The sequence below is a fragment of the Embiotoca jacksoni genome, unplaced genomic scaffold, assembly GCF_022577435.1.
Source record: "Embiotoca jacksoni isolate LCO1_2020_lvr unplaced genomic scaffold, fEmbJac1.0.p SCAF_12, whole genome shotgun sequence".
NCBI lineage: Eukaryota > Metazoa > Chordata > Actinopteri > Embiotocidae > Embiotoca > Embiotoca jacksoni.
The window spans coordinates 18557964-18582907 of NW_027185252.1; the positions used below are offsets into that span (position 1 = coordinate 18557964).

The 24944-nt window shown below is 42.6% G+C and overlaps 1 protein-coding gene across 1 annotated transcript in view; it reads left to right on the top strand.

Moving 5' to 3' along the window:
• Positions 1-607: 607 nt before the first annotated feature.
• LOC138195642 (serine/threonine-protein kinase 32C-like) overlaps positions 608-24944 on the top strand; it is an 85273-nt gene continuing 60936 nt past the window's right edge. The window contains exon 1 of the mRNA XM_069145262.1: positions 608-1028. Coding sequence (XP_069001363.1) covers positions 947-1028 — 82 coding nt within the window. The 5' untranslated portion in view covers positions 608-946. The remainder of the gene's footprint in view (positions 1029-24944) is intronic.

The window sequence follows — 24944 nt, forward strand, 5'->3', positions numbered from 1 at the left end:
GGCCAGCAACTGTCACACTACTCTCTCAAGTGTCAAGTTAGTCACAATTAGTAGCTTCCGGTGATGACTTTCAATATAAAAACCCTCCAATGCAAACGGTAAAGGACCAAAGTAAAACTACACAGGGAGGAATTTTGAAACATATGCAGCATATCATTGGTTTGTTCCATTAAAGACTTTTACATGCGTGCTGTTATAGACTGAAGACTGAAAAAGGTTATTTGATCACTTATTAAAACGTTTTATGCATAATTGATAATCAAGACTCTTAATTTTGCCAACCAGGCTGCTTTGATGTGTATGTATTACGCCACACTAACTTAAACTTGCAATCTAAATGTACTTAAATGGACCATTCGCTGTTTTATTGTAAATAAAATTGAAATTAAATTAATATTAACCATTAATTTAATTTCACACACTGTATACACTATAAATCCACAGTTTAGCTACATGATACATCTTCTACTTTATATTAGGGGGACCGCAGGTTTTTTTTTTTTTTTTGGAGTCTTGCTGCTTTTATTTTTAAGGCGAACTCGCTTCACTTCCTGTTCTGCTTCAGCTAACTGCGTCCGACTCGACGCAGCTCTTACTCAGCCCCGACAAACATAAGTCTCTCGGTTTGGCTGCGGAAGGCAACTGAACATTGCCGGTAACCGAGTGATTATTTCGGCGTCCGTCTCCAACTTAACGAACAGTCTCTGAAAAAGGTTCCCCAGCCTGTCGGTGCGTGAGTCACGTGCTCCCCCAGCTGGTTCAGAAAGACTTCAGCTCGCGCGGCTCCCAAATTCTCGGCAGAATTAAATAACGGAGCAAGAAAAGCGAAAATTGCGGAGACGGTTTGGGTGAAATGTGTGGCTCTTGTTGCCGTCTTTTGAGGAGGGTGTCCAACGCACAGCTGTAGTTTCTCTTCCAAGAGGCGAGGAATGCAATCTGAGCATCAATGTTTCACTGGGGCAAGTGGAAGAAGAGGATGGGAGCCAATAGTTCTTCAAAGAGACCCGTTTTCGACGAAAAGGAAGATGGTAAGTGATGGGAAAGTAAAGGAAAGTGCGGGTTCCTCAAAACCCTTGCAAATGAGTTCATAATTAAACAACAAAAATAACAACAATACTTCAGAAGACTTAACTGACGCTTATTCAAGGGGATATTTAAATGGTAGTGTCTGTTTTTCCGAGTTAGCGCTAGCCTGTCGCACCAAAGCTAAGTTGTCAAAGTTTCTATTAGGATTGGAAAAGCACTGTCGCCTTTTAAGCGCTTATCGTTTGCCAAACAATATATTGTTTAATATTCAACAAAAGCTGTTTTTGTGTCGTGGAAATGTCGAAGTCCGACTTCTGGCTATCAGTCAGCTTTACTGTGACACTTTTATAATCCTGATGCGATAAGAAATGAAGATAAGTAACCTCAAATGTATATTTTCGTCCCATACATGCTGAGTGTATGTGCACAGAAAGTTTCCAGGCAGATACAAATGTCTCTCAGAGCAGAACATGTTGCAAAATGTCTCATGCTGTGAGAAAAAAAAACAAAAAAAACAACTTAAATGGCTGAATGAAGCCTTTTGAAATGTGGACTATTTCAAGACAGTGAGTTAATTGCATAATTAAGACAAGATTAGTGTCATGCATGGAAGTAATGTTAATTCACCATATCTTGTCAGTGTATGGGAAATAAGCCTCTCGGATGTGAACCCAGTACGCTGAGCACCGAATCGCTGGATCTCGGTGATGGACTACAAAAATAAACCCAGTGTTGCTACAGAGCCCTCTTCAAAGCTGGCCAAGTTACGGGCAAAACTTGAAATTAAATGAGGTCGTCTCACTGCGGGGATGTGGTCATATGCTGTGTGTGTGTGTGTGTGTGTGTGTGTGTGCGGTTCACCTTCCCGCGTACAAGGCTAACCCAATTAAGTGTACAGCTTTTTGCCTCAAAGAAAAGTGCCCAGCTCTATAATTCACATCACCATCAAGGGGAGTGGTTATTGAGAGCAATAGGAGTGGCCCTCTGGCCTTAAGTGGTTCGCTCTCACCCCTGCAGCAGTTCATCAAAGCCCAGCCTCACATTTATGTATTAATGCACAGAGAGATGTTCTCGGCAAGGCTGCACTAATGTTCTGTTTCTTTAGCTGTTCTGTGCAATTAAAGGAGAAACCTTGAGGCTCCGAGCTGAAACTCTCAAGGCTCTCAAAGCTCTCAAGGCTGAGGTGGTGCGTTTTCTCCTCTTTTTTTTTGTCTGCGCCTGAATGTGAAGAGAAAGCGAGAGAAGATCTTTAGTACCAGACAAAAGTCTGTTTCTCTGCGTCCCTCTATTGAAAATATGAGCCAGGTGCCACTTGTACACGACTTCCAAAACCCTAATTAATGGCTGATTTGTGCTTTGATTTTAATCACGCTTCGGTGAGGGCTGTTGCATCATCGAAGCATCAGCATTGTTAATCACCGTATTTGTCATAACCACTATCATCATGCGTAGATGCACAGATTGAGGTTGAATCTGCTCTTTGGCGCAAAGGTGCATTTGATGTAATTGCACAATGTTGGTACTACTCTGGAGGGGAGGGTGTCCCTCTGAAGCAGCGATGGAAATACGACTCCGCTGAGCACACAGTGAACAGCAGGCACGGAGTAACGTGGGCAGTGGAGGGCACACATGCATTATAAAGAGACAACTGTTAATGTCAGACTGATCACCTGGAGCACTTGTGGAGTGCTGATTCAGCGCAGTTTTCAGCCTTCTCTTTTACCCCGCGCACCTTTCAAAGAGCTGCCGAGCGCTGATAACAGTCGGAGCAGAATCGTGGCGCACTGCGTTGTGGATGCTGTCTCCTCTCGCTGTCTGTCAGGTCTCTTAGAAACAGTATCCCTTGGCTTCTTGGAAAACCGAATGTAGCCTACATTAGGCAGTAATATTAGAGCAACGTTTGGCTCAAAAGGACTGCAAACATAATCAAGCGGTCAGGTTGATGTCCAAGCGTGGCTGCCAAAAGGGCTTTTGTGGCAGATAGTTTGATTAGCAAAGGAAAGCTGTGGAATTGATTGGGGTTCACGTCCCACTCGTTTGTGTGCTGCTTCCTTCTCACCGAAACGTAGTCCTCTTTGACAACAGCAAACAGGGTGTGAAAGAAAGAAAAGTCAGCGGTTAGACAAATAGTGATTAAGCCGGTGTGGTCTATCAGACACTTAATCATGTGTTTTATCATCAGTTGAAAGATGTCTTTTTAGTTTAGTCATCACTGAACTTGTTAAATTTCAAGGAACTGCCACATCCGTACCAGTGATTCCCAACCTTCGTGAAGCTGTACAGTAATAGTTTGATATTTTGGAAAATGGTGGTTTATTTGTAGACTGGTGTTATCAGACGTGTACTGCAGGAGTTTAAGGGTCTGACGATGCTCCAACGAGGATTGTTTGGAGTTGTTGCATCCTAATGACCGTAGACCTCGGGTAGCTTTGACGCTATTGGAGCAGCTTTGGACCAATCGGCATTGACCACGATATACTGTACTTTGTAGATCCCCACTGGTACATCGGCGGGCCAATCTTATCAGCCGATATTGGCTTGTCAAAGATAGGTTGGTGTTGGTGTATGTGTTGGCCCATATGAAAGCTTGTTCTACAGTACAGAAAACAGAAAAAGATGCTCGGATGATTCTATTTGTCTCTTTTATAGTTACTAAATAAAGTTAATCTTTTCAGTCTACTGATGTCAGTGTGGAAAATTAACTGTAAAATATCCATATCTTTTTCACGGGTGTCAAAAGCACAGTTGAGAGGTAATTGTGAAAAGTGTGTGTTCGTACATACTGCATATACACTGTATATATCCAAAATATTGGCTGAAATATTCATATCGCAATGTTTTAATCCCTTATGTTGGTATGGACACCGGCCCTAAAGATGTGGTAGCGGTCGGGCCCTCGAAACTCTACCGCTGCCGTCGTTGTCATCGTTCTTAGCCCCGCCCCCACTGCTGGCTGTCCGGCCCATCCTTCAGAGTGGCTGAGAGAACCTCAATGCAAACAGCGTTTCCAGACTATAACCACAGTGAGGACTGAAACTGTGAGCAACTGTTCGGGGGAAGCCAGGCTAGATTACTTACCGTCTTGCCAATAATTAGATTGGAAGCTTGACACCACCTTGAGCTCTTTTTCTTAACTTGGCACAAAGACTTGAAACGGGGGGGAAATATCTGGCCTGCCTCCGACCAAAGACAACACATCTGCAAAACAACACCTCTGAACCTCACAAAAATGGAAGCATAAAAAGAACAAGTTTTGCTTTAGCCTAGAAATAGTCTGGGACATAACCCCCCCCCCTGTTATTTTTGTTTAGATCAAGCAAACAACATCAAATTTGACAAAGTCAAATTCCAACTGCAACAATTATGACGTTATGAAGTAGAAAAAAAAATCACACAATAGTACGAGCATCTGAAAAGACAAATGATCTGGCTTTTTTCAGAACTATAGAGTGTGAGCCGTTAAAGTTAGCGCAAGACATCTCCTTGCTCTTTGGTCACTTATAATAATAATAATAATAATTAGTCAGTGTATTTAAAAAAAAAAAAAAAAATGAACCAAGAAATAGTGAAAACAATTACTAATTGTTCCAATAAGTTGTTGATGCAGTAGCAGCTAACTGACGTCGCGCAGACTGCTGAGTTTCACTCAGACTCCAGACAAAAGAGCACTTCACTCTCGCCATCTGAACTCCGAACAGTGCAAAGCTTGTTTGTGTTTTGAAAGAGGGCACTTGTTGTGAACGTGCCGCAGTACTCAGGAGAGAATGCAGAATTGACAAACGCCTGCTTTCACAGAGCACGAGCACAGATTTGGTGAACTGGTTGTTGTTGTTGTTTTTTTATCTTTTTTTTTTTTTTTTTTTTTGCACCAAAGGATGTAAAGTTGTCCGAACGTGTGCGTGAGCTGGAACGCAGACGTCGGTGTTAATTGTGTTGTCTGTTTATGCCGTTATGTTGTTGCGTCCATTTGATCATCTGTGTTCAGCCGAAAGCAAATTTCCACTTCTGTGGACAATAAACTTTTATTCTTGGCGTAGGCATGCGTGAGAGAGTGTGTGTGTGTGTGTGTGTGTGCGCGCGCCTGCATGGCTGAGTGTGTGCGTGACTGCTCTTCCCATCAAGGATAAATGTATGAGGCAGGGAAAGCAGATTTTGTGGAGGATAAAGATAGACGCAGAGAGAGATGGCCGATTACTTGCGCTGAACACTGAGGCGCTCACTTTCTTTCATGTCTGTTGCAGACTCTCGGTTTCCCTCGCCGTCTTTATTCAACTCGACTTCGCTGGCCGCCCGCGGCCGCCGGCCTCTCGTCGCCGCGGCGATCTGCTGTAATTGACCTTTGCAGTAACCCGAGAAGTGGGAAAGCTGTCCTGGTCATTCAATTCAACTTTATTTATATAGCGCCAAATCACAACATAGGTTATTTCATGGCACTTAACACATTAAAGTCCTTACAGCAAGACTTTACAATATTATACAGAGAAACCCAACAATTCATATCGTGGCGTCACCCGGTCGCAGCTCGTCGGACACTTTTTTTGGATCGTAGTATTGAAATTCAACATTTCTCTTCCTGCTTGTAGTCATCAAATGTACTTGTAAAATAACAGTTCATTTAAAAAAAAAAAAAAAACACAAAAAAACCCCACATAAAATAATTCAATGATATATAAATATATACATATAATAATTTTGGTTTGACCAAATATGATGGTATACATCTGTTTACCCATGTTGTGAGTTATGTTGGTGCTATTTTTTATTGTGGTGGGCTTTCTTTGTGGCGATGTAGCATAGCTGCTGGCTGCCCCCAACTAAAGATTCTCCTCGTCGATAGATGAAGCCACTATCAACCGGTCGTGGCACGTTTATGATATTTATTTATTTATTTAGAGATACATTTTTGGGGCATCATAAAACAATTTAAGTGGCAGGGCTGAGTAAAAAATGTTTTATGTAACGTTATTAACACTGTGCTGCATTACAGAGACGTACAGAACTGTGCTAATGAGTGTTTAAAACCGTAATGATTGTGGGTGTGCCTGAAGAACCGATGAGGAGATTTAATATTTCATTAATTCGTTTCAACACAGTTTATTGTATCTTAGCCTAATGGTGTCTGGGTCAAGACTATTAGCAGATTAATTGCCAGGGCATAGAAAGACCCGCTTCTTCTGGTGTGTGTGTGTGTGTGTGTGTGTGTGTGTTTGTGTTTGCGCCTGTGTTTGCGTTTGGTAACCTTTACAGTATGCAGCAACTCTGAAGTGATGAGGACGGACACCGTCGTAATGTTGCGTGAACCGGCTCTTTATTTCCTTTTCTGGGGCAGCGAGCCCGGTGCACAACATTTGGATAACCGTTATACTAAAACTTGGGCTCATCCGGACACTTTATGGCTGATTCCAGTATCTGAATCACTACTGTCAGCCTGCATTTCACAGTGGCTGCAGCTATGTTACCTTTCACATGTATGAGTCACTCACTTTCCACAACAAAGGACCAGTAGACACAAGTCAGTCCAAGGTTTCCCACCACCTTCTTAAAAGACTTCCTGAAGGGGAAGGCTCTACATTTAACACATTTTTCAGTAAGGTATTTATAATGTCTCTCCCAAGGTGCAGTTCGAGGGTTTGATTTTCTTCCTTGGTTGAATCCGACTTTGTTGTCTAACGCTTAATCAATTATTTGAGGTCAGCTTTAATAATCAGACACTTATTCTGAATCAGGTAAAACTAGAAAAGGCAACATTTTTCTCTTCTTACTAATTGAAGTTGAAGTGGCGTTTAAAATACAAGTACTAAAAGAAGTTGAAATGACATTTTAGGTCTAATTACTGGGTGATTAAGTATCAACTGAACTGCAAAAGCTCTCAAATTCTCTTTAAGAGCTGAAAGGAATTGAAGCTGAAGCTGTGAAAGGAGCTGTGACTGGTGTCAGTCACAGTGTAGCGTCAAGCCTCCAGTGGCCGCTTGAGGAACTGCAGTTTTTAGCACTTGCGCATTGATTTCATTTGTCAGCCCTGGAGGTTGCTGCTGCGTGTGAACACACCCAGGTGGGTTTTTTAAATGAAAGCCTAATGGGTGGAGGGAGATGAGGTGTAAGCTGGAGTGTAAATGCAGATGAACTGTCAGTTAAAGAAAGAGAAATTTGTCATTTTTGTCACGCAAGAGATGAAGTGAAGAGTTGTGATGAAGATGAGGAGTTCGAGTGTAAGTTGACATGTTTTCCTCCAGTGTGAACTTACCCAGTTTTTCTCTCGAGAAATGAACCAGTTTAGGTCACATTTATTGATATTGCATTATGAGATGATTCCATTATTCATCACATTTAAATGTGGTGTTATCTTTCTGTTTACCAGCTGCATTGTTGACTGTAATAATAATGACAGACTGCTTGTAAGTCACATCTAACTGATTCTACATGTGGTTGACTGCTCCCGCTGTTCCTGTTGACAGCTTTGCATGGACCTTTTTCACAGCAGACATTTTGACCTGTCTTTTTCGGAAAACATCACCGACGACTGTTCTGTTTCAATTGAATTCAGACATCATTCATTTGATCATTTGATCATTTACGCCCGAGCTTTTCCTGCTGTAACTCCTCAAAATGTTTCCCCATCCAGAAGACCTTCATTGGTTTGAGATATCAGTCTGTCCCAGTAGGTTGCGCTCTCTCTTTGCTCCGTATAACATTTCATCAAAGCAGTTCCCAAATCCCCGTGTGTACGTTTTGTCCACCATCTACGGTTTTATGTAATCTTGTTTGCTTCCGGTGATGTGCAGGTAACGGCAGCTGTAGCAGCAGAGCCAAGGAGTCTTCAAAGAGATGAGCTCAGCTTGATGCTCTGGTGACAACAGAGGGAAGAAAGGTCACTCTTGCTTGTTGAGGTGTCTGTGCCTGTTTCTGTGCATGGAGGAAGGATTAGGACAACGGGAAGGCATTGGAAGTGGGCTTTGTAGGTTGGAGGAGTGTCTGTATGGCTCCTCTCACACCTGCTGACTGTTTTGTGTTTGCTTTCTGCCTTTTTTTTTTATTCTGCATTTGCTCTTTGCTGCCTCGTACAAAGGGAATGAGTACCCGGAGCTTTATTATTGACCATAAATCAGCTTGTCTTTGTCATTGGGAAAAGAAAGGCTGGAGTCCATAAGAAGGGCATCTAATAAGGCAAACAAAAGTGTTACCTCGAGGTACCCTCGCAGCAGTAGTTAGTTTAGTTCAATATTTGGCTCTGCTCATGCAGTTCTTTTATGGAGAGATGTATTACTGCTCTCAGCCTGCGTTCAGCTCGTTCCCAGCGCTTCGATTCCTGTGCTAGATTCATGACAGAGGGAAGAGAAGCGGCGCTCTCGCCCAGCAAATTCCTGCGGGAAACCCGAACGAAACTGTGAGTACATTTTCACTGTGCCGAGACAACTTCGCAGCAAATGAGGAGGATCGGAGGAGATAAAGACTCAGATCGCAATTCACAAAGTCAACACAAGTTGTTTGACAGACTGACTGATGTAGTCTTTGTAGTTTGTAATCCCATTCATTACGCGGGTGGGGGTGGGGGTGTGTGCGCATGTGTGCACATGTGTGTGTGCATGTGTGTACTGTCTGATTGTGTTGGTGGGGAGGCCTCTGTGCTCCGTGGTGAGACTAACTCTGGGCTCCAGCTCAGATATTATTGCACATAGAAACCGATTAAAACCAGTTTCCAGATAATGTCAGCATCCCCGCTTTGTTTTCATGCATTTTAAGAATAGTAGTCTGACTGGTTTTGCTGTGTGCGTTATAGTTTTGAGTATATCGGCTTTTTCCTTGTTAGTTAAGTACTTCAAAATGCTACTGTTATATGTTATTGTCGCCACGCCTGTACAGCTTTTCAGCTCTGTCAAGGCACAAATGCAGTTTACACTGATCACGGTGTAACATCTACAATTCAACTGGTCATTGATGTAAGAAAGAGGTCAAGCTTATTATAACTTATTATATTGAGAGAAAATAATGTATTTTAACATCAGAAAAGCAATATAGTGTAACCTACAATTGATAGATTTGAAATGGCCAACTCCGTCTCCGAAACATGTTGCTCCTATACAAAGCGCTTTCCTCCTATTCGCCCGATCGCCATTATTTTTAGCCGATCCCACTCATTTTGCACAATCGTTCAAATGAGTTCTATTTGTTTGTATATGAACTGCTGGATGAAATGTCTCCATCACCATTAGAGGTGCTCATTTTGTGACATCATCTCGATGCGCCCCCGTCTTCTGCTGTGGTTTAATGCCACATGAGAGGAAAATTAACGCCACCACGGTACATTAATTATTTGGATTATTGCTGCCTGTCATTGTCAGTAAACGCTTATATTCATTTCACTCACTAGAAGTAGATGTTGCACTGCAGGATAAGATACTTTGTCAGAAATATATACATTATCAGTGAACATTTTACTCATGATGATTTGCGGGGGACGGGGTCGGTGTCCGTCTCGGGTTGGACTTTTTTCAGGAGGCTGTTTGTAACTGAGAGAAGGAGTTGAGCGGAAGGTGACTCGGTTCTTCATATCACTGCGAGAGGACAGGACAGGACAGGACGGCCTTTTGGCCAGCCTCTTTGATGTCAGAATAGCACACCGCCCACCGTCCCTGCACTTCTTTATGTGGCGCTTTGAGCTCAATATGTGTACATGTACACAGTTGTCGAGGAGAATCAGGGAAAGGCACGAAATTGGAGAACAAGTTCACGTCTGTAAAACCCTGGTTTACATGCCGTTGGTCAGTAATCAGATTTCTCCCCCAATCACAGCCATATTCTTTAACCGAGGGCTTTGGATTTAATTATTCTGGACATTCAGATGTTCCATAATAATCTTCCCTTTTATCCAGTTTCACAAAGCAGTACTTCCTCCGTCTTATCTCTGTCACGCCAAGTGATCTTTTTAAAGCTCACTAATAAACCCAGAGACTGTGAGATGCACACACGACTGGAAATGAGCTTTTTCAGCTAAAATCTTGTCATTTTAACCAAATTTCTCTTAATGCGGAATTAAAGAGTTTTTTTTATTTACATATTAGATTACAGACAGGTTACTTATGAATATCCAAACACGCTAGTGGCTCCCAAAACACACACCATCCATATTCTCATTCTTGAAACACTCCACAGTGAATAGCCACTGAAATGCAACACTATTAAATCTGACAGAGGCTCCGCCCATCCAGCTGCCCTTCGTGTCCCCGGGGGGAGTGTGTATGCAAACAAACCTGCTTCACTTCGTAAAGCAGAGAACCATAAAAAAGCAGCCACACTGCTACTTACAGGTGTTGAAAGTCGGAAAAAGCTGTTTAACAATGTACGGGGTTTTTAAAAAACTCGGGTTCGGGCTGATGCATCGTGGGAGTGCACACCTGACTGGTGAACTGAATGTACAGCCCTGTCCTAAATACCGGTGAGGACTAGCAGAAGTCAGGTGTATCTGGGCCAGAACACGATGTGTCCTGCCTCCACCTCAGATCGGAGCTGATGAGGGGAAAGAAGTAGGCCACGGTGTCCGTCTCCTCTCACCTTAAAGACGCACAGTTTGACATTTCTAAAGTATTATACAGACATTTGTGTTAATTTTAATCTACTGTTGGGACACTTTTGACTCCAATGTAAATGTGTGGTTCATGAACTTTGGGTTAAGACATGCATGCAGCACAGACTCGCATATTTAACAGTCCCTGAAATCCACACCATCCCACTGAAGACATGTATGTGTCCATGTGAGGACAGCTGGTATTGGAGGTGAAGATGGATTATTCAGCCTTCCCTGTACTTTTCACCTCAGATGGGCTGAAAATAAAGAACGCCGTTTTCTTTTTTCATACCACAAAACCTTTCATACCTGAGCAGTGTTTTTTATTTTTTATTTTTTTACTCACACCGGACGGTATAGAACTCCTATTTCATTCAATTTTTCCTTTCTCTCAGAGGCTCTTTGTGACTGCTCGTCCTCCTCTTTTTCCTCTATCGCATTCCCTCCCACCACCTCCTACCACGCTCTAAATAGATCCCTAATGTATCCCTCTGTGAACAAGTCGAAAGGTTAGAATGGCATTTTAACCCCGTGCGGCCCATTTCTTCACCGTGATGCGTCACAGCCCAGCGGTTTGTGAAACCAGGTCCTACTGAAAATGCACAGGGACGGCAGAGCGCTGGTTCTTAATTGGAAGGACAGGTTTGAAATTTACAGGAAGCAGGGAGTTTGGACCTGCAAAAGCGGCTGTCAACAAAACCAATAATATACGAGTCAATGTATATGCATAGCGTTGACGGCGTAGTGGAAGCTTTCTCCAAAGTGTAGCCAAACTTCCTGCAGCATTGTTGAACAATCCAATTTTTTGGTAACACTCCAGATTAAAGGTAGTTAAAAATGCTTTTGCGTCCCGGTTGTAGGCCTCTGCCAAGGAGTCAAGTTGTAGTTTACATCCATGTCTTTCCATATTCTTATAACATATGTGTAACACCCGTCCCACGTAGCTATATAGTATTATGTGAATCTGCTAGGTGTGTGTGGTACACCGGTACTATGGGCCGGGCTCTGGGTACAGTTTTAAACGTAATGGCGCGATTACCTGTTTTTTATACACTAATAAGATTAGTCTTACAACTGTGGTTCCCTTATTATGAAAACTAAAATAACTGGCGGTGCCTCCAATAGAATTAAGGAATTAAAATAAAAGATCTATGCCTCTTATTAAGTCCTTTTATCTTGTGTTTTAATTGTATGTTACCCCTTTTAACCAGCTCTCACCAGAACATGAAAGTGCTGAACTTTGACACGGCAAACATACTTCAAAGGCATTTAAAAAAAAACAGTTGGGCATTTATTACACGTGAACATCAATATACTGTGCACCCCACTCTCTCTCTCACACACACACACACACACACACACACACACACACACACACACACACACACACACACACACACACACACACACTCAAAACAAACAAAACCCTCGTTGCAGGCCTGAGTCGTGGCTCGGGAGCGTAGAGGCCTAAAACTGTGATGGTACACAAGCAATAAACAAAAAAGGCACGTGCAAGTTAGTCAGTACTCACGAATCCAAGGACTATTCAGAGGGGGAGATGAGGGGAAGCTGGGTAATGGACGGCAGGCAGAGCGCAGAAGAAACAGCAGCAACAGTCTACAGCAGCACACGCACAACAAGCGGGAAACAGTTCTCCATCGAGGTCCAAAGGAGCTTTCCCGATCCTCTCTTACAGTCACAAATGTCCGTCTCCTGAATCCGATAAATCAGCTAAGCAACAAGTCCATACACTACTTCATGGCGATCTCGCAACAGCTTGTCTTAACAACTGGTTTCAAATGCACAGCTAACAGTATGAAAGCAAAGCTAACGGATATTACGCTTATGCTAACAGCTACTCGCGATTAGCATCACAACTTGTTTTACAACATTTAGTCACGGTGTAGAAAACGATACACAAACTCATATTTACCTCTTGTAGAGCACAGCAGTCCAAACCATAGGATAACCGGTCGTCAGCCATTAAGTTCGGAACATTATTGCTCTCTTCCACGAGTCACTGTTCACTTGACGGTGATAACGCGCTTCTGCATCACTGATCCCGGCCGCATACGACTAAGCCCCGCCCCTCTAGCTGAGGATGGGGTTGGATTGGCTGTTAGTTTCAGAACAAGCCAATTAAGCAAAGACAAAACAAAGATTGACATATTTTACTGCTACCAAGTTAGCCTGTTAGGGAGAACACACGTGCTGAATCATGTACATATCAAACAAACTATGCTCATTTGCATAAACTGTAACCTTTGAACTGCAAAGATTATGAGTCTCTTATTGAAATACATTTTATCCATCGGTATCTATTTTTAACCATACTTATACACTTTTAACTTGGTTTTAGAAACCTATCTACATCCTGATGTCTAAATGAACGTTTAGCCAGGGCTACGTATGTAGTGAAAACATGAAAGGGATCCTGATATGTGGTCACATGTCTGGCCAATAAAGGTGATTGACGGTGAAGGAAGTAGCTACGAACAGACAATTTTCAACCTGACTGCACAGAAGGTCTGAAATCACCACAGTTTCAAGGTGGACACCGATGATGAGTGTCACCAACTCAGTATCCGACCAAATGAAATATGGTCACAATCCCCCTCTCGGCTCTTCAGTAATGGCCAGAAAAATGTCATTACTTTACACCATTTTGTCTTATTAGAGGTTTTTGGGAATTCTTGAGTTATGGCCATAAATGTCTTTTGTGAAGTCACAGTAACCGTTGACATCTAATCAGTTCATCTTTGAGTCCATATGAAAGTTTGTGCAAAATGTGTAGAACGTCCCTCAAGACGATCCATAGATGTTGCTGGGAAAGGCTTGACCTTTGACCCCTACGATCGAATTAGTTCATTTTCACCCTTTTTTTGCCTACAAGTTTGAAAATATTCCAATAGACATCACTGATGAATATGAAAAAGAATATTTGAATGCAGACATATGTTGCAAGGGCCACAAGAATCAAAATACTGGTGCGATTGTATGAATCGGAGAGTTGATGTGAATCCTTCAGAGAAGATGTCAAAATATCAGAATATATATTGTGTATCTCAAAAGACCGTAAAAATATCGCTACATCATCGATTAGCCATCTCACCCAGCCCTACGAGGCAATATCAGTAAATGTGTACCTGAAAAATGTTTCAAACAATCCGCTGCATCTTTTCTCCTGATATCTGACAAATGGTTTCAGCTTTGAACGACGAGCGGCTCACTTCCATCTTTAGCCGCTGCGCTGCGGCTAACCCGACCGCTGAGGCCGCTGATGACCTTCGAGGAATCAGCAGGCCAACGTCCAATGAATCTATTTCTTTTTCACAGTGGACACTTGACACCGTGCCGCTGCAGAAATTTACACTAACATTGACTTTCAGTGTAGATATACCTATCGTCTGGCCCCAGATTTAATTATAGGCTGGTCGGTAGTTCGGCGTGAGTCCAGCACAATGTCCTCCCTGAGCTTTATTAACGAGCGGAGACATTACGAATACAAAGTGGACCAATTCTGGACCAGGAGTTGTGAATCACAGCGAATGAATTATGCCGATGCAGGGACTAGATGATGTGGCAGCAATGTAACGTAACAGACAGAGAGAGAAACGCATGCACACACACACACACACACACACACACACACACACACACACACACACACACACACAACACAAGCACAAAGGGATGCATTGCCATGGTAACCTCAGAAGTTCTCACACGGTCCAGATGATGTTTGGCTGTGACGGTGGCATGCGTGCGAGAGTCCCCGTGCTGCAGTGCAGAATTATCCTCAGAAGTGCTCTCGTCTCGCCCCCTCCCCGTCTTGACAGCCTTTAGATGTACGATACAGGGTTCCCCGAGTGATTCCTCGGCGTGTGGAGGTCCAATTACACATCTCTTTCGTTCTGTGTGACATGGCTTCCCGTTTGTGAGGATTTACTTGACGCGACTGCGAATACTTCATTCAACGTGACGCCGTCAGAATGGCGGCCGTACAGTTCACTATCAGATTAGAATAAACATTAACGTCGTGTTGCCTCAGCAGTGCCTCGTGTGCATGCGAGTTTGTGTAAATGCATTGTGACTGCTTTACCTCATGTGGTTCATGTATCATGTTTTAACTGCGAAATGCATTGTTGAAAATATTGTTGGGAGAGATACTTGTGCAGAAACAGACCTGAAGTACGCACGACGGCGGCCAATCGGTGCTGATCGTCACAAACTGGCTCAGAGGTTGTAACAAGTAGGAAGTCCCGTGCATGAGACTCACTTAAAACCGTAGACTGTAGATGGAAGTAGACGTCGCTTCGGCGTCTGGAAAATGAGCCCGATGCGGAAGTGCCTTCAACTGCGACAGCGCAGAGGGCCACGAGGGGTCGGCTCCAAAAAGCCTCATTCAACTTCTCTCATGAAATATGAAGTCAATGCCTCGATGTGTGTCATGTGTGCTGTGGAGCTGTTGAAAGTGCAAACTCAAAATAGCGTTCATGCGGAAGGGATTAGGTCCGAGACCGACGGAACACGAGTGACCTGCATCAGCTGACGACCCGCTCACGTCAGCCAAATGTCCTCCGAAGAGGCTTTTATTGTAAACCGTGTTTTAACAGCAACTTCTATTCCTTGCTAAGGTTTATTCCAGTTGCTGCAATAAAGATTTTACAGTTAAGACCTGTAGATGAGACTTTTTTTTTTTTTTTCTTGGCCAGAATATATTGATTACATTCATAAAAAACATGTTAATCAGGTTTGGTTTTTGGAATTTGTATGAGTGGAGGAAAGGTTGGATGAGAACATCCCTCTGGTAAACTGGATCTTGATTGGCTTTCTCTGACAGAACAGATTGTGTATTTTTCTATTTTGTCAGTAGCAATGTGAAGAATATGTCCACAGACATCCGACGGTATCGGTCAGTCGCAGCTTCTTGAGAAAAGACGTCCTTCACGGAAAGGTTGAAACAAAGAGAGCAGCAGGAGAAGACGGACAGGCAAGGAAAATAAATACTTTTAGCAGCGCACATGGCAAACCAGATTACTGGTCAGTGTCTCCGTCCACATAAATCGGAGGAGCAGAGAGTAGGAGGTGATTGACAGATGGAGAAAGACGCAGCCGTGACTGCTCGGGGAGGAAAAACAGCAGTTCCTATCGGTTGGTGATGAAACACTCGGGAAAAGAAACTTTGGCAGTTGACCACACATCCCTGATCTATAACCTTTATTGATTTTCTTTATGACCCCAGCTGATCAAGTTCATTCAAATTTGATGAGTAACCTTAGCAACCTGGTATGGTGCATGAATCACATGCCCCACTTGGTTTGTTTTCGAATAGAGGTTCATCACATTAGCAAGGCAAAGGAGAGAGAGAGAGAGAGAGAGAAAAAAAAAAGCCGTAGTGGCTGCTTTAGTTTTCCAGCGGTATGACTCCTTTGTGGTATCATAAAAGCCATCCAGCAGATGAAGATATAAAAATAAAAATAAAAAAAAACATCTCGGGATGATTAGTGCAAATTCGAGGAGATACAAAGACGGTACAACCGCATGACACTTCGCCCGCAGGGCACATCGACTCGCCGCTGGAATTCGGTATCCAGGCGCACCCTCCGCACTCATCTCCTTCCCCTCGTCCAATTATCAGCCCAGATCCGCTGCTGAAATTGTCACGCCTGTTAAGACAATGAGCTCCGTAGTGTCTGTGAATATTCATGAGTCGCTCTGTTTAGTGATCCCCAATTAGGATGTATTAGCGCTCGAGTGTACCAGAGAGAAAATGATGATGATGGCTGCTCGGTGATGATAGTGATTTAAGTCAACAGTTTCATCAAACGTGGCCCTCAGCGCACTGTGGAGGTGCTTTCCTGGCGTGTCGGTTTCAAATTTATGTCGTGCTTTTTTTTCTTTTTTTTTTGTACACCAGTTTGAGGCTAAACTTTGACTCCATACAAATCTCTAAAGCAAACAGGGAAACGCCGCGCTGTGAGGAAGGCGTCTCGTCTTTGTCACAAACAGGCAAAGCATCTGTGGAAATTGAGTTCCACTTTTTTTTTTTCTTTCTTTCTCCTGACCCATATTTCTTACAGCAAATACACTTTTTATTAGCGCGAGAAGCACCTCGACGTGCTCCGCTTTAAAACTAGAAACGAGCGACGGCGCGAACGAAACGGTTCGTCTTCCATCGCCGTCCGAGGAGCGCGCAGCCTTCCCCGCGCTGATCAAAAGAGAACGTGCGAGTCTTCTCCTTTTGCATTATAATGAGAGTCCCATCAATAAAGATCAAAGAACGTCAGCTCAAGGTCAGGACGGCCCAAAACCGCCGCTCGGACTCTGCAAACGCAGGCAGCGGAAATGATTGCGGTCTTTCAAGGAAGTGTTGCTGCTGCTGCCTCTCGACGCGTTCGGTCGGATGTTTGATATCAAAGGCTCGAGTGTGTCCCAGTAACAGCCTGACTACTACAGACCGGGAAATATGGCTTACTACTGCCATCAAATATTCAGTAATCACGTGGGGAGGAGGGGGACCTGCTGTAAAGCAAAGTTTTTTTTTTTGTTGTTTTTTTTAGAGGAGGTCTGACTGATCGGAGGTGCACTGCGGGTGTCGTGTCACGTGCCCTCCCGCCGGCGAGCCGCGCCGCCGCGAGAACTTGAGGAAAAAGCGCGGTCCAATGGACACGGTTCGCTTTCACTCGGCGTGAGTCGGACTCCAAACGTGCTCCGCATGAACATTTCAGAGTTCGCTTTTCCCGCCTCCCGCGTGAAACTGCTTCACATTTGAAAAGAACTCGGCCTCACTTTGATATTTAATTGTTAAGACTCTACCGATATTTCACTATTTCAGGTCGTCATCCTTTTGAAACCATAATTCAAATGGTTGCAGTAATGACGGGCTTTGTGTCGGCCGCGTGTCCGCGTCCTGCGCTGTCAGGCGAGAAGTATGCGTTGTGGGTTGTTATCGTCACGACAGGACTGAAATAATGAAAGCTGCCAGTCGCGCATCAGAACACGGGGCACCTCCATGAACTCCGCGTGATGTTTTCCAGCTTCAATACAAACTTTTTAGGTGGAAACGCATTCATCGTGAGACGGTGATGAAAGCAGGAGTTGCTGAACAAAGTGACATCCGGCACACTAATGATTACAAATCCAGCGTTGGAGCAGAGCCTTTCTAAACAGTCCGTTGTGTGGCTCGCTTCACAGCTTTTCCACAAACCCCGTTTCCCATCAGCTCACGGTGTTTGTGGACTAAATGTCACCGTTGGACAGAAGACATGATGGTGATGATGCGATGAAAGCGCTGCGGAGACGACCGAACGCTGTGGAGGCTTTCGGGTTTACAGCGAGAAAGAACGTGTGGCAGAACTTAAGCACAGATCGCCGCCTGATTGTTAAGGACGGACGGTGAGAACCAGTGGAACTCAATCATGGGGACTAGAGCTTGAGCTATAAGTAAGTGCTCGCGTCTGACAGATGATATTGATTTGCAGTATTAATCAGGGTTGAACAAAGCCCAGGAGATGAAAGGGACGGACAGCAGCTGAAAGAGAAGTGCAGAAAACGATTCTTTAAGTGGGATCGCTGTTACCAACCAAGTCTTTTCATACAACGTTAAAAGTATTTATATGTTCACGTATTTAATGTGACCTGAGAAAGTTAGCTGTTTATATTGGCTCTCATTATAAGCATCCATAAAGTTTAAAGTAGTTTAAGTCAACTGTATATTTTCTGTGTTTATCAAAAATTTCATTTACTTTCACGTATTATTCGTAGCACAAAGGTTGCAACGGTATGAATTATTTTTACGGCACGATAACCATCTCAAATTTCAGTGGCAAAATATCACGGCATGACGGTACACAGTATTTCACAATTATTATAATGATGATGATGATTATCAGTTACATTGTGTAAAAAGGCTCCCTTATTTGAAAATTAATACAATTTGTTAATGTAAATCAGAATTTTACTGTTGTTGATTCTGGTGCATTTCTTTTTTTTCTTTTTTTCTTTTTTTTCTTATTTTGCATCCAACTGCAACTAATGATTATTTCATCAGCATTTGTTGCATCTTTATTTCAATACTGGTAATAAGCAATAGTGAATAGTATGATAACCATCAGTTTTCATACCACGATATACCTTGATACTGATATACCACTGCAACCCTGCGTAGCACAGAGCTGTTAACCAAAAGAGTAGTTTAAATGAAATATGTATTTTGAAACTACATTTCATTTACTTTCACGTATTATTCGTAGCACAAAGGTTGCAACGGTATGAATTGTTTTTACAGCACGATAACCATCTCAGAAAATATCACGGCATGACGGTACACAGTATTTCACAATTATTATAATGATGATGATTATCAGTTACATTGTTATTTTGAAGTGTAAAAAGTCTCCCTTATTTGAATATAAATAAAATCTGTTAATGTAAAGCAGAATTATTTTACTGTTGATGTGGAGTTGTTTTTTTGGTTTTGTTTTTTGTTTTTACTATTTTGCATCCAACTGCAACTAATGATTATATCATCTCCATTTTTTTTTTTTTACACTTTTATTGCAATACCGGTCATAAGCAATAGTGCATAGTATGATAACCATCAGTTTCCTAACACAGAGCTGTTTAACCAAGCAGGCGCGGGTGTGAATTAATGGCTCACGCAAACATAACATTGTATTTGTTACAGAATATGAGACGGCGCTTGAAACCAGCCCTGTGGAGGGAGCACGGTGGAGCACGGCTCCATCGTATTAAGTGGTATAGCATAGATCGATGTGTTCAAGCTCCACTGACATAAAGGTATTGGGTTGCCTCCCCATTAAGGATGGCGCTTTGCCTCCTTCGCGGCCCCCGGTAGCATCCTAGCTCAGCGTGATGCATCCATTTCAGGTGACAGCAGAAGAGTATCATTGGTCCAGTTTATTGATCATGTGGTGATACTCTTCCAGTCAGATATATCCTCTTTGGGGGAACCCAGGGTGAAACTGGAGGCCGCGTAGTGGAGAATGAGATGTTGTGGGTGGTGTTTTGATTTATGGAGGCGTGTATCAATATTTAATCTTCCCCCTCTCAGTGGTTTTACATTATTATTTTCTACTAGATAATGGTATTGTGTTCTTCAAGGACAACTGGTTAGATCTGAAGGGAAAAGAGAGAATGCTTTATCTTAGTACTCTCAAAAGTCAGCAAGCCAAAAAAGTTCTTTATCTCATGTCCACTCAGGCATTTGTCTCCAATACTGATTAAATCTAGAATTATATTTTTATCTATAAAATGGCTGTTTTTGCTCAAAACAAGGTGAGTTTCTGGTCATTTACTGAGCCAGGTGGGGTTTTCATGTGTGTGCTTGACCACATTGCAGCCTCCGTATTCAATCACACCTTCCAACTAGCTTTTCTCAGGCAGGTGACATTGCATGAATAACTTAAACTCTCTCAATATTCAGTGCAAACGCCGCCGAGCATCTGTTTGTCGTGAATCACAGCATAGCTGAAACCAAAGGTACTTGTATATTAGTAGAATTCACAATTCTGGTGATCGAATGATGAACCCCCACACCCCCACACCCCCCCCCCATCCCCCCTCACTGCACAACCCTCTCTGTGCCGGGAGCAGAGACTGTGATAGTGATTAATAAAGAGCGTCTCATTCATAATTAATGCAAAAATATGAATATAGACCATTGATTTTTGCATGTGTCTTCGTATTCCTGCTCTGTGTGACTTCAGTTGATAATTAGAAGCACTTTAACTGTGCTTCAGTTTGTTTCGTTTTTTTACTTTATAAAAGTTATGCAGTTAAAGAAAATTGCTCTCAAAGGTTGTCTCTTGAGAGCGCAAAACTCTGTAATTCAGTATTTCCAAGGGTGTAATTAGCAAGGTTAATGATCTCGTTGCATTATATATTTTTCATGGTCTTGAAGGTGTCCTCCATATGGTTCGCCTCTCCTAAACCCCCCGCCCCCTTTTTTTTTGTGTCTTTAATTATCCTCTGTATTACAATTGATTTTATTAACTGAAATCGTTGCAGAGCTTTAGATGAGTTTGTATGAAACTCCCTTTGCCGCTACCACCAAGGTTATTGGATTGTTGTGGAGCACATTAACAGCTCGGATGGAGATGAAAACAAGAAAGGAGCACAATATCTGCTTCTCCTTACAAAAGGTTGACAGTACAAGCTTGTGTTAAAAACACAAGACTTACAGGGTGCGTTTGCCAAGAAGCATCCATTAACGGAGCTTCAAATGATATTAGATGCAGCGCTCGGAGCAGATGGAGGCAAAAGTTTATGGTCTTGTGTGAACTGATATTACAGTCTGCAGCTTAAATCAATCCACTCTGGATTTCTGGGCCAGGTTTGGAGAACTTCAGCTCAGTAAATGAGATATCATTAGTTGTAAATATCAATTTAATATAGTTTGGCAGTATGACAGTTTGAGTAATGCATGTTGGTGATTAGAGGCCGCTCCATAGAGATATCCCAAACGTAGGAGATAGGACAGGACCCCCCTTGAGTTTAGGTGAAGGTGGTGGAGTAAAATATGTAGGTTTCAGATTTTCATTTGTGTGGTGCCAAATCTCAACAGGGCATTTAGGACAGGAACCCAACAATTTAACACATCCCACATGATTGCAGAAAGGAAAAACTCCCTTTTAACAGGAAGAAACCTCCGACAGCAGGAAGGAAAAACTCCCTTTTAACAGGAAGAAATCTTCCACAGCAGGAAGGAAAAACTCCCTTTTAACAGGAAGAAATCGTCGACAGCAGGAAGGAAAAACTCCCTTTTAACAGGAAGAAATCTTCCACAGCAGGAAGGAAAAACTCCCTTTTAACAGGAAGAAATCTTCCACAGCAGGAAGGAAAAACTCCCTTTTAACAGGAAGAAATCGTCGACAGCAGGAAGGAAAAACTCCCTTTTAACAGGAAGAAACCGCCGACAGCAGGAAGGAAAAACTCCCTTTTAACAGGAAGAAATCTCCGACAGCAGAAAGAAAAAAACTCTTTTAACAGGAAGAAACCCTCAACGGTATAAAGAAAGAAAAAAAAAAACACCCCTCCTTTTTAACAGGATGAAACCTCCCGATAGAACCAGGCTCAGAGGTGGGCGGTCACCTGCCTCGATGGGTTAGGGTGAGGGAGGATCTGAGATGACTGAAGGGTCAGTTGCGGTTCCCAGGGAAACCAGACAGATGAGGTGGTGATGGGAAGGAGCACATCAGGAGGTCTGAAAGACAGAATTATAAAGTCAGTTAAAGAATAGAAACTGATTGGCTTAAAAACATTGCCACAGAGCTCAAGGTAACGACAAGATTATGAATGAGTGACTTGACTGCATGAGAGAGTAGAAATGACAAAGAAAATAGGGCAGCAGGAAAAGCTGCACCCACAGAGGAACGAATGTGAAACCTAATCTGAGAACAAATGTCTTCTTTATTGGACTTGCACTTACTTACTTCATTTGATATTGCACTGCATTTTCCTCTTAACTGTAACAATTAAGTATTTTGAATTGACTAAATCTGACTTCCACAGCGGTGGTAAATACAAACGAGTGTTTTGCACTGCAAACCTGCAGTTTGTGTAAGAGTGTTGAATTGTTCAGCAGATGTGTGTTTCCAAGTTACCTTAATTATGAATGAAACCAGCGTTTGAAATTTTGGATCTCTACGTGATGATAAGATCAACACGGGTGTGCTCCTCTCAGTGAGTAATTATGACTCAGTCGGCGGTTTTACGTTTCATGCAGACCGATTCAAACCCGCTGAGACCCTCTCAGACTGGTGCTCTGCGTGCCCTTTGACATGGGCTCCATGCCAACATCAGCTTCTCCACGGGAGCCAATCACCCACCGAGGACCCCTGCAGAGACAACTCAGCATATCATCCTGGTGTGTCAGCAGCTTGCAGCCCACACACGGGAAAAGATGTTATCAGTCTCCCATTGCCTCGACGGTAAATCGCACCACAGGCTGCGAGTTGCCCGCAGCATTTGGCCGTCGTCTTTTGTGCAGCGTCCAGTGAAACCTGAGAGCGGCTGATGGAGCCAGCAGGCTGTAAACGACTTTTTTTTTTTTTTTTTCCAATCCAGCTTCCCTCACCATCATCTTGCTGCTGGATGCTCTGGAGTACCATTTGACCGTGACACGACACAAATAACAAGTGCAGTCAGTGGTTATCCATTGATTTCACAAGCATTATCAGAAGGAGTAGATGAAGGAAATTGAAGCCTTTCTTAATCAGCGTGGATGTATCACGAAGAATTCCCTTGTTTGTTTAACAAATCTATGCCCTCTGTCCTTTTAATCATCTGGTTCAACACCCGCTGCAGCGTCTGTATTCAAATCACCCACTTGAAGCCAGGGAAGAAATTACACTCACAGTCAGTACTAGAAAAAAAAAAAAAAAAAAACCTTCATTGAAACACATTGTAATAGTGAGTCACACCGAGGTTGTTAATGTATTTAAAAGATAAAAAGGGGCGAAGATAATGTTTTTTAAGGCCACGAATGACCAATGAACCATCTGTGCTGCTGTGAGCTCATTTATTGACTGAACTGCAAGCACTTCACCTCTGGTGTTTGATTTCACTGCTCTGCCAGCGCAGAGACAGCCCGCTATATGTTGTGATTTAAGTCAGACTAAAGCATGAATGACATAAAAGACCTATATCGCCTCCCACGTCATTCTTCTTCCCAGCATGAGGGAGCCATCTGAAGTGACGGTTACAGGAAACGCCGTTTCTGCACTTGTTATCCCCTCAAGCATTGGAGCAAGGGTTGAATCTGTTCTCGCCCCCTTTATGTGAAGAGCAGCTCGTTTCAGCGGGCTGCTTCAAAGGAGGAGGGCCACTTTTGTTTTGCTTTCCATTACGCGATGAGTCACTTCGAGGAAGAGCTGCGATACTCGGTATATGGATCGATGGTAAAGAAAAAGAAAAATGTGTGGTGGATGGTTGTGATTGTGTTATCTGTCGTATATTATCGTATTCTAAGGATGGCGAATTAACATTTGTTAGGATTCTTAAGTAAATGCCACCTGACAGGTCACGTGTACGGTGTGTTTCAGTGCTGTGTGACAGTTGTCCTCCTTATTTTGAAGTCAGATCCAAAATTGGCACTAAATAAGACAAACTGCTTGTGTGTATTAGCTCACATTCCTCCTTACATGTAAACAGCATGGTAAATGAATGTCTTTGTGAGGAGGGTGCAGCGCTACTGTGATGGCTTTTCTTCAGTGTATTTCAAAAACAAGGCCTCTCTTAATAACACTATGGGCTGAGGGTATGAAAGTAATGAGCTGCACTAATGTGAATCTGATCACTTTAACAGAACTTCATCTGTACATTTTGTTTCACGTTTCCATCAGCCGGCAGTAAAGCAAACATTTATCGGCAACATTAGACAAAAAAAACCTGAGAAGAAACACTTAATCCATGAGCTTAAGGATGAGGAAATATGTACATTTATATATTGAGTTTTAATTTGTCATATAGCAACATGCAGTGAAAACCACTTGATAGCAATCTTTTATTCTCTCATATCAGTCAAACATATCAGTAGATTATATCAGCTGTTAACAGCAGGTCACCACTGTGAAACTAGAGACCCTTTAGAAGGATTTATCCCAGTACAAACCTTCCCCACACGGGGTCGTGAGGACTCGACTAAACCCTGATTGTTAACAAATATTGATTTTAAAGTTCGTGTGTATAATACTTATTTAAATTGGCTCCCAAGAATTATACAGTGTTTTAAATAGGGGTGTAATGGTATGTGATGTTCGAGGTTCAGTAGTAAGAACTTTGGTTTTGGAGTCATCGTTCTTTAGTTTTTGGTGCAAAAAAGAAAAGGAAAAACATAAATGTACATGTTTACCCTTTATTTTACTGTCTAATTGGACATAATTATTACTGCAATAGATAAAGCACTTAAATGCTGCATTATGTTAATAAGAAAAGACTGAGCTGTATAAAATAAAGAAATAAAAAACATGTCCATTAAGACGTGCAGCCATAAAAGCATTTTCATCACTACTCAGGACATATTCATATTATGTTGAATTATTGGAGTGGTTCCAATCATTTTCATTTCAGGAGTGCCAGTATGCAGAAAAACTTCTGACGGTAACTGTTTGGATCACAGAATACGTTTCATCCTGAACCAAATGCTGCGCACCAATTGGGGTCGGGTTAATACACGTACCGTTACACCCGCGATGGTAAATGAGTGTGAAAGCAGGTACAGTGAAGCCCGGTTAACATCCTAAAATAATTAAAGTATTATGTTCATTTCTTTTTTATATATATATATTCTGGGACTTCACAAGAGTAGCTTTCCATGATTTATTTTCACGGT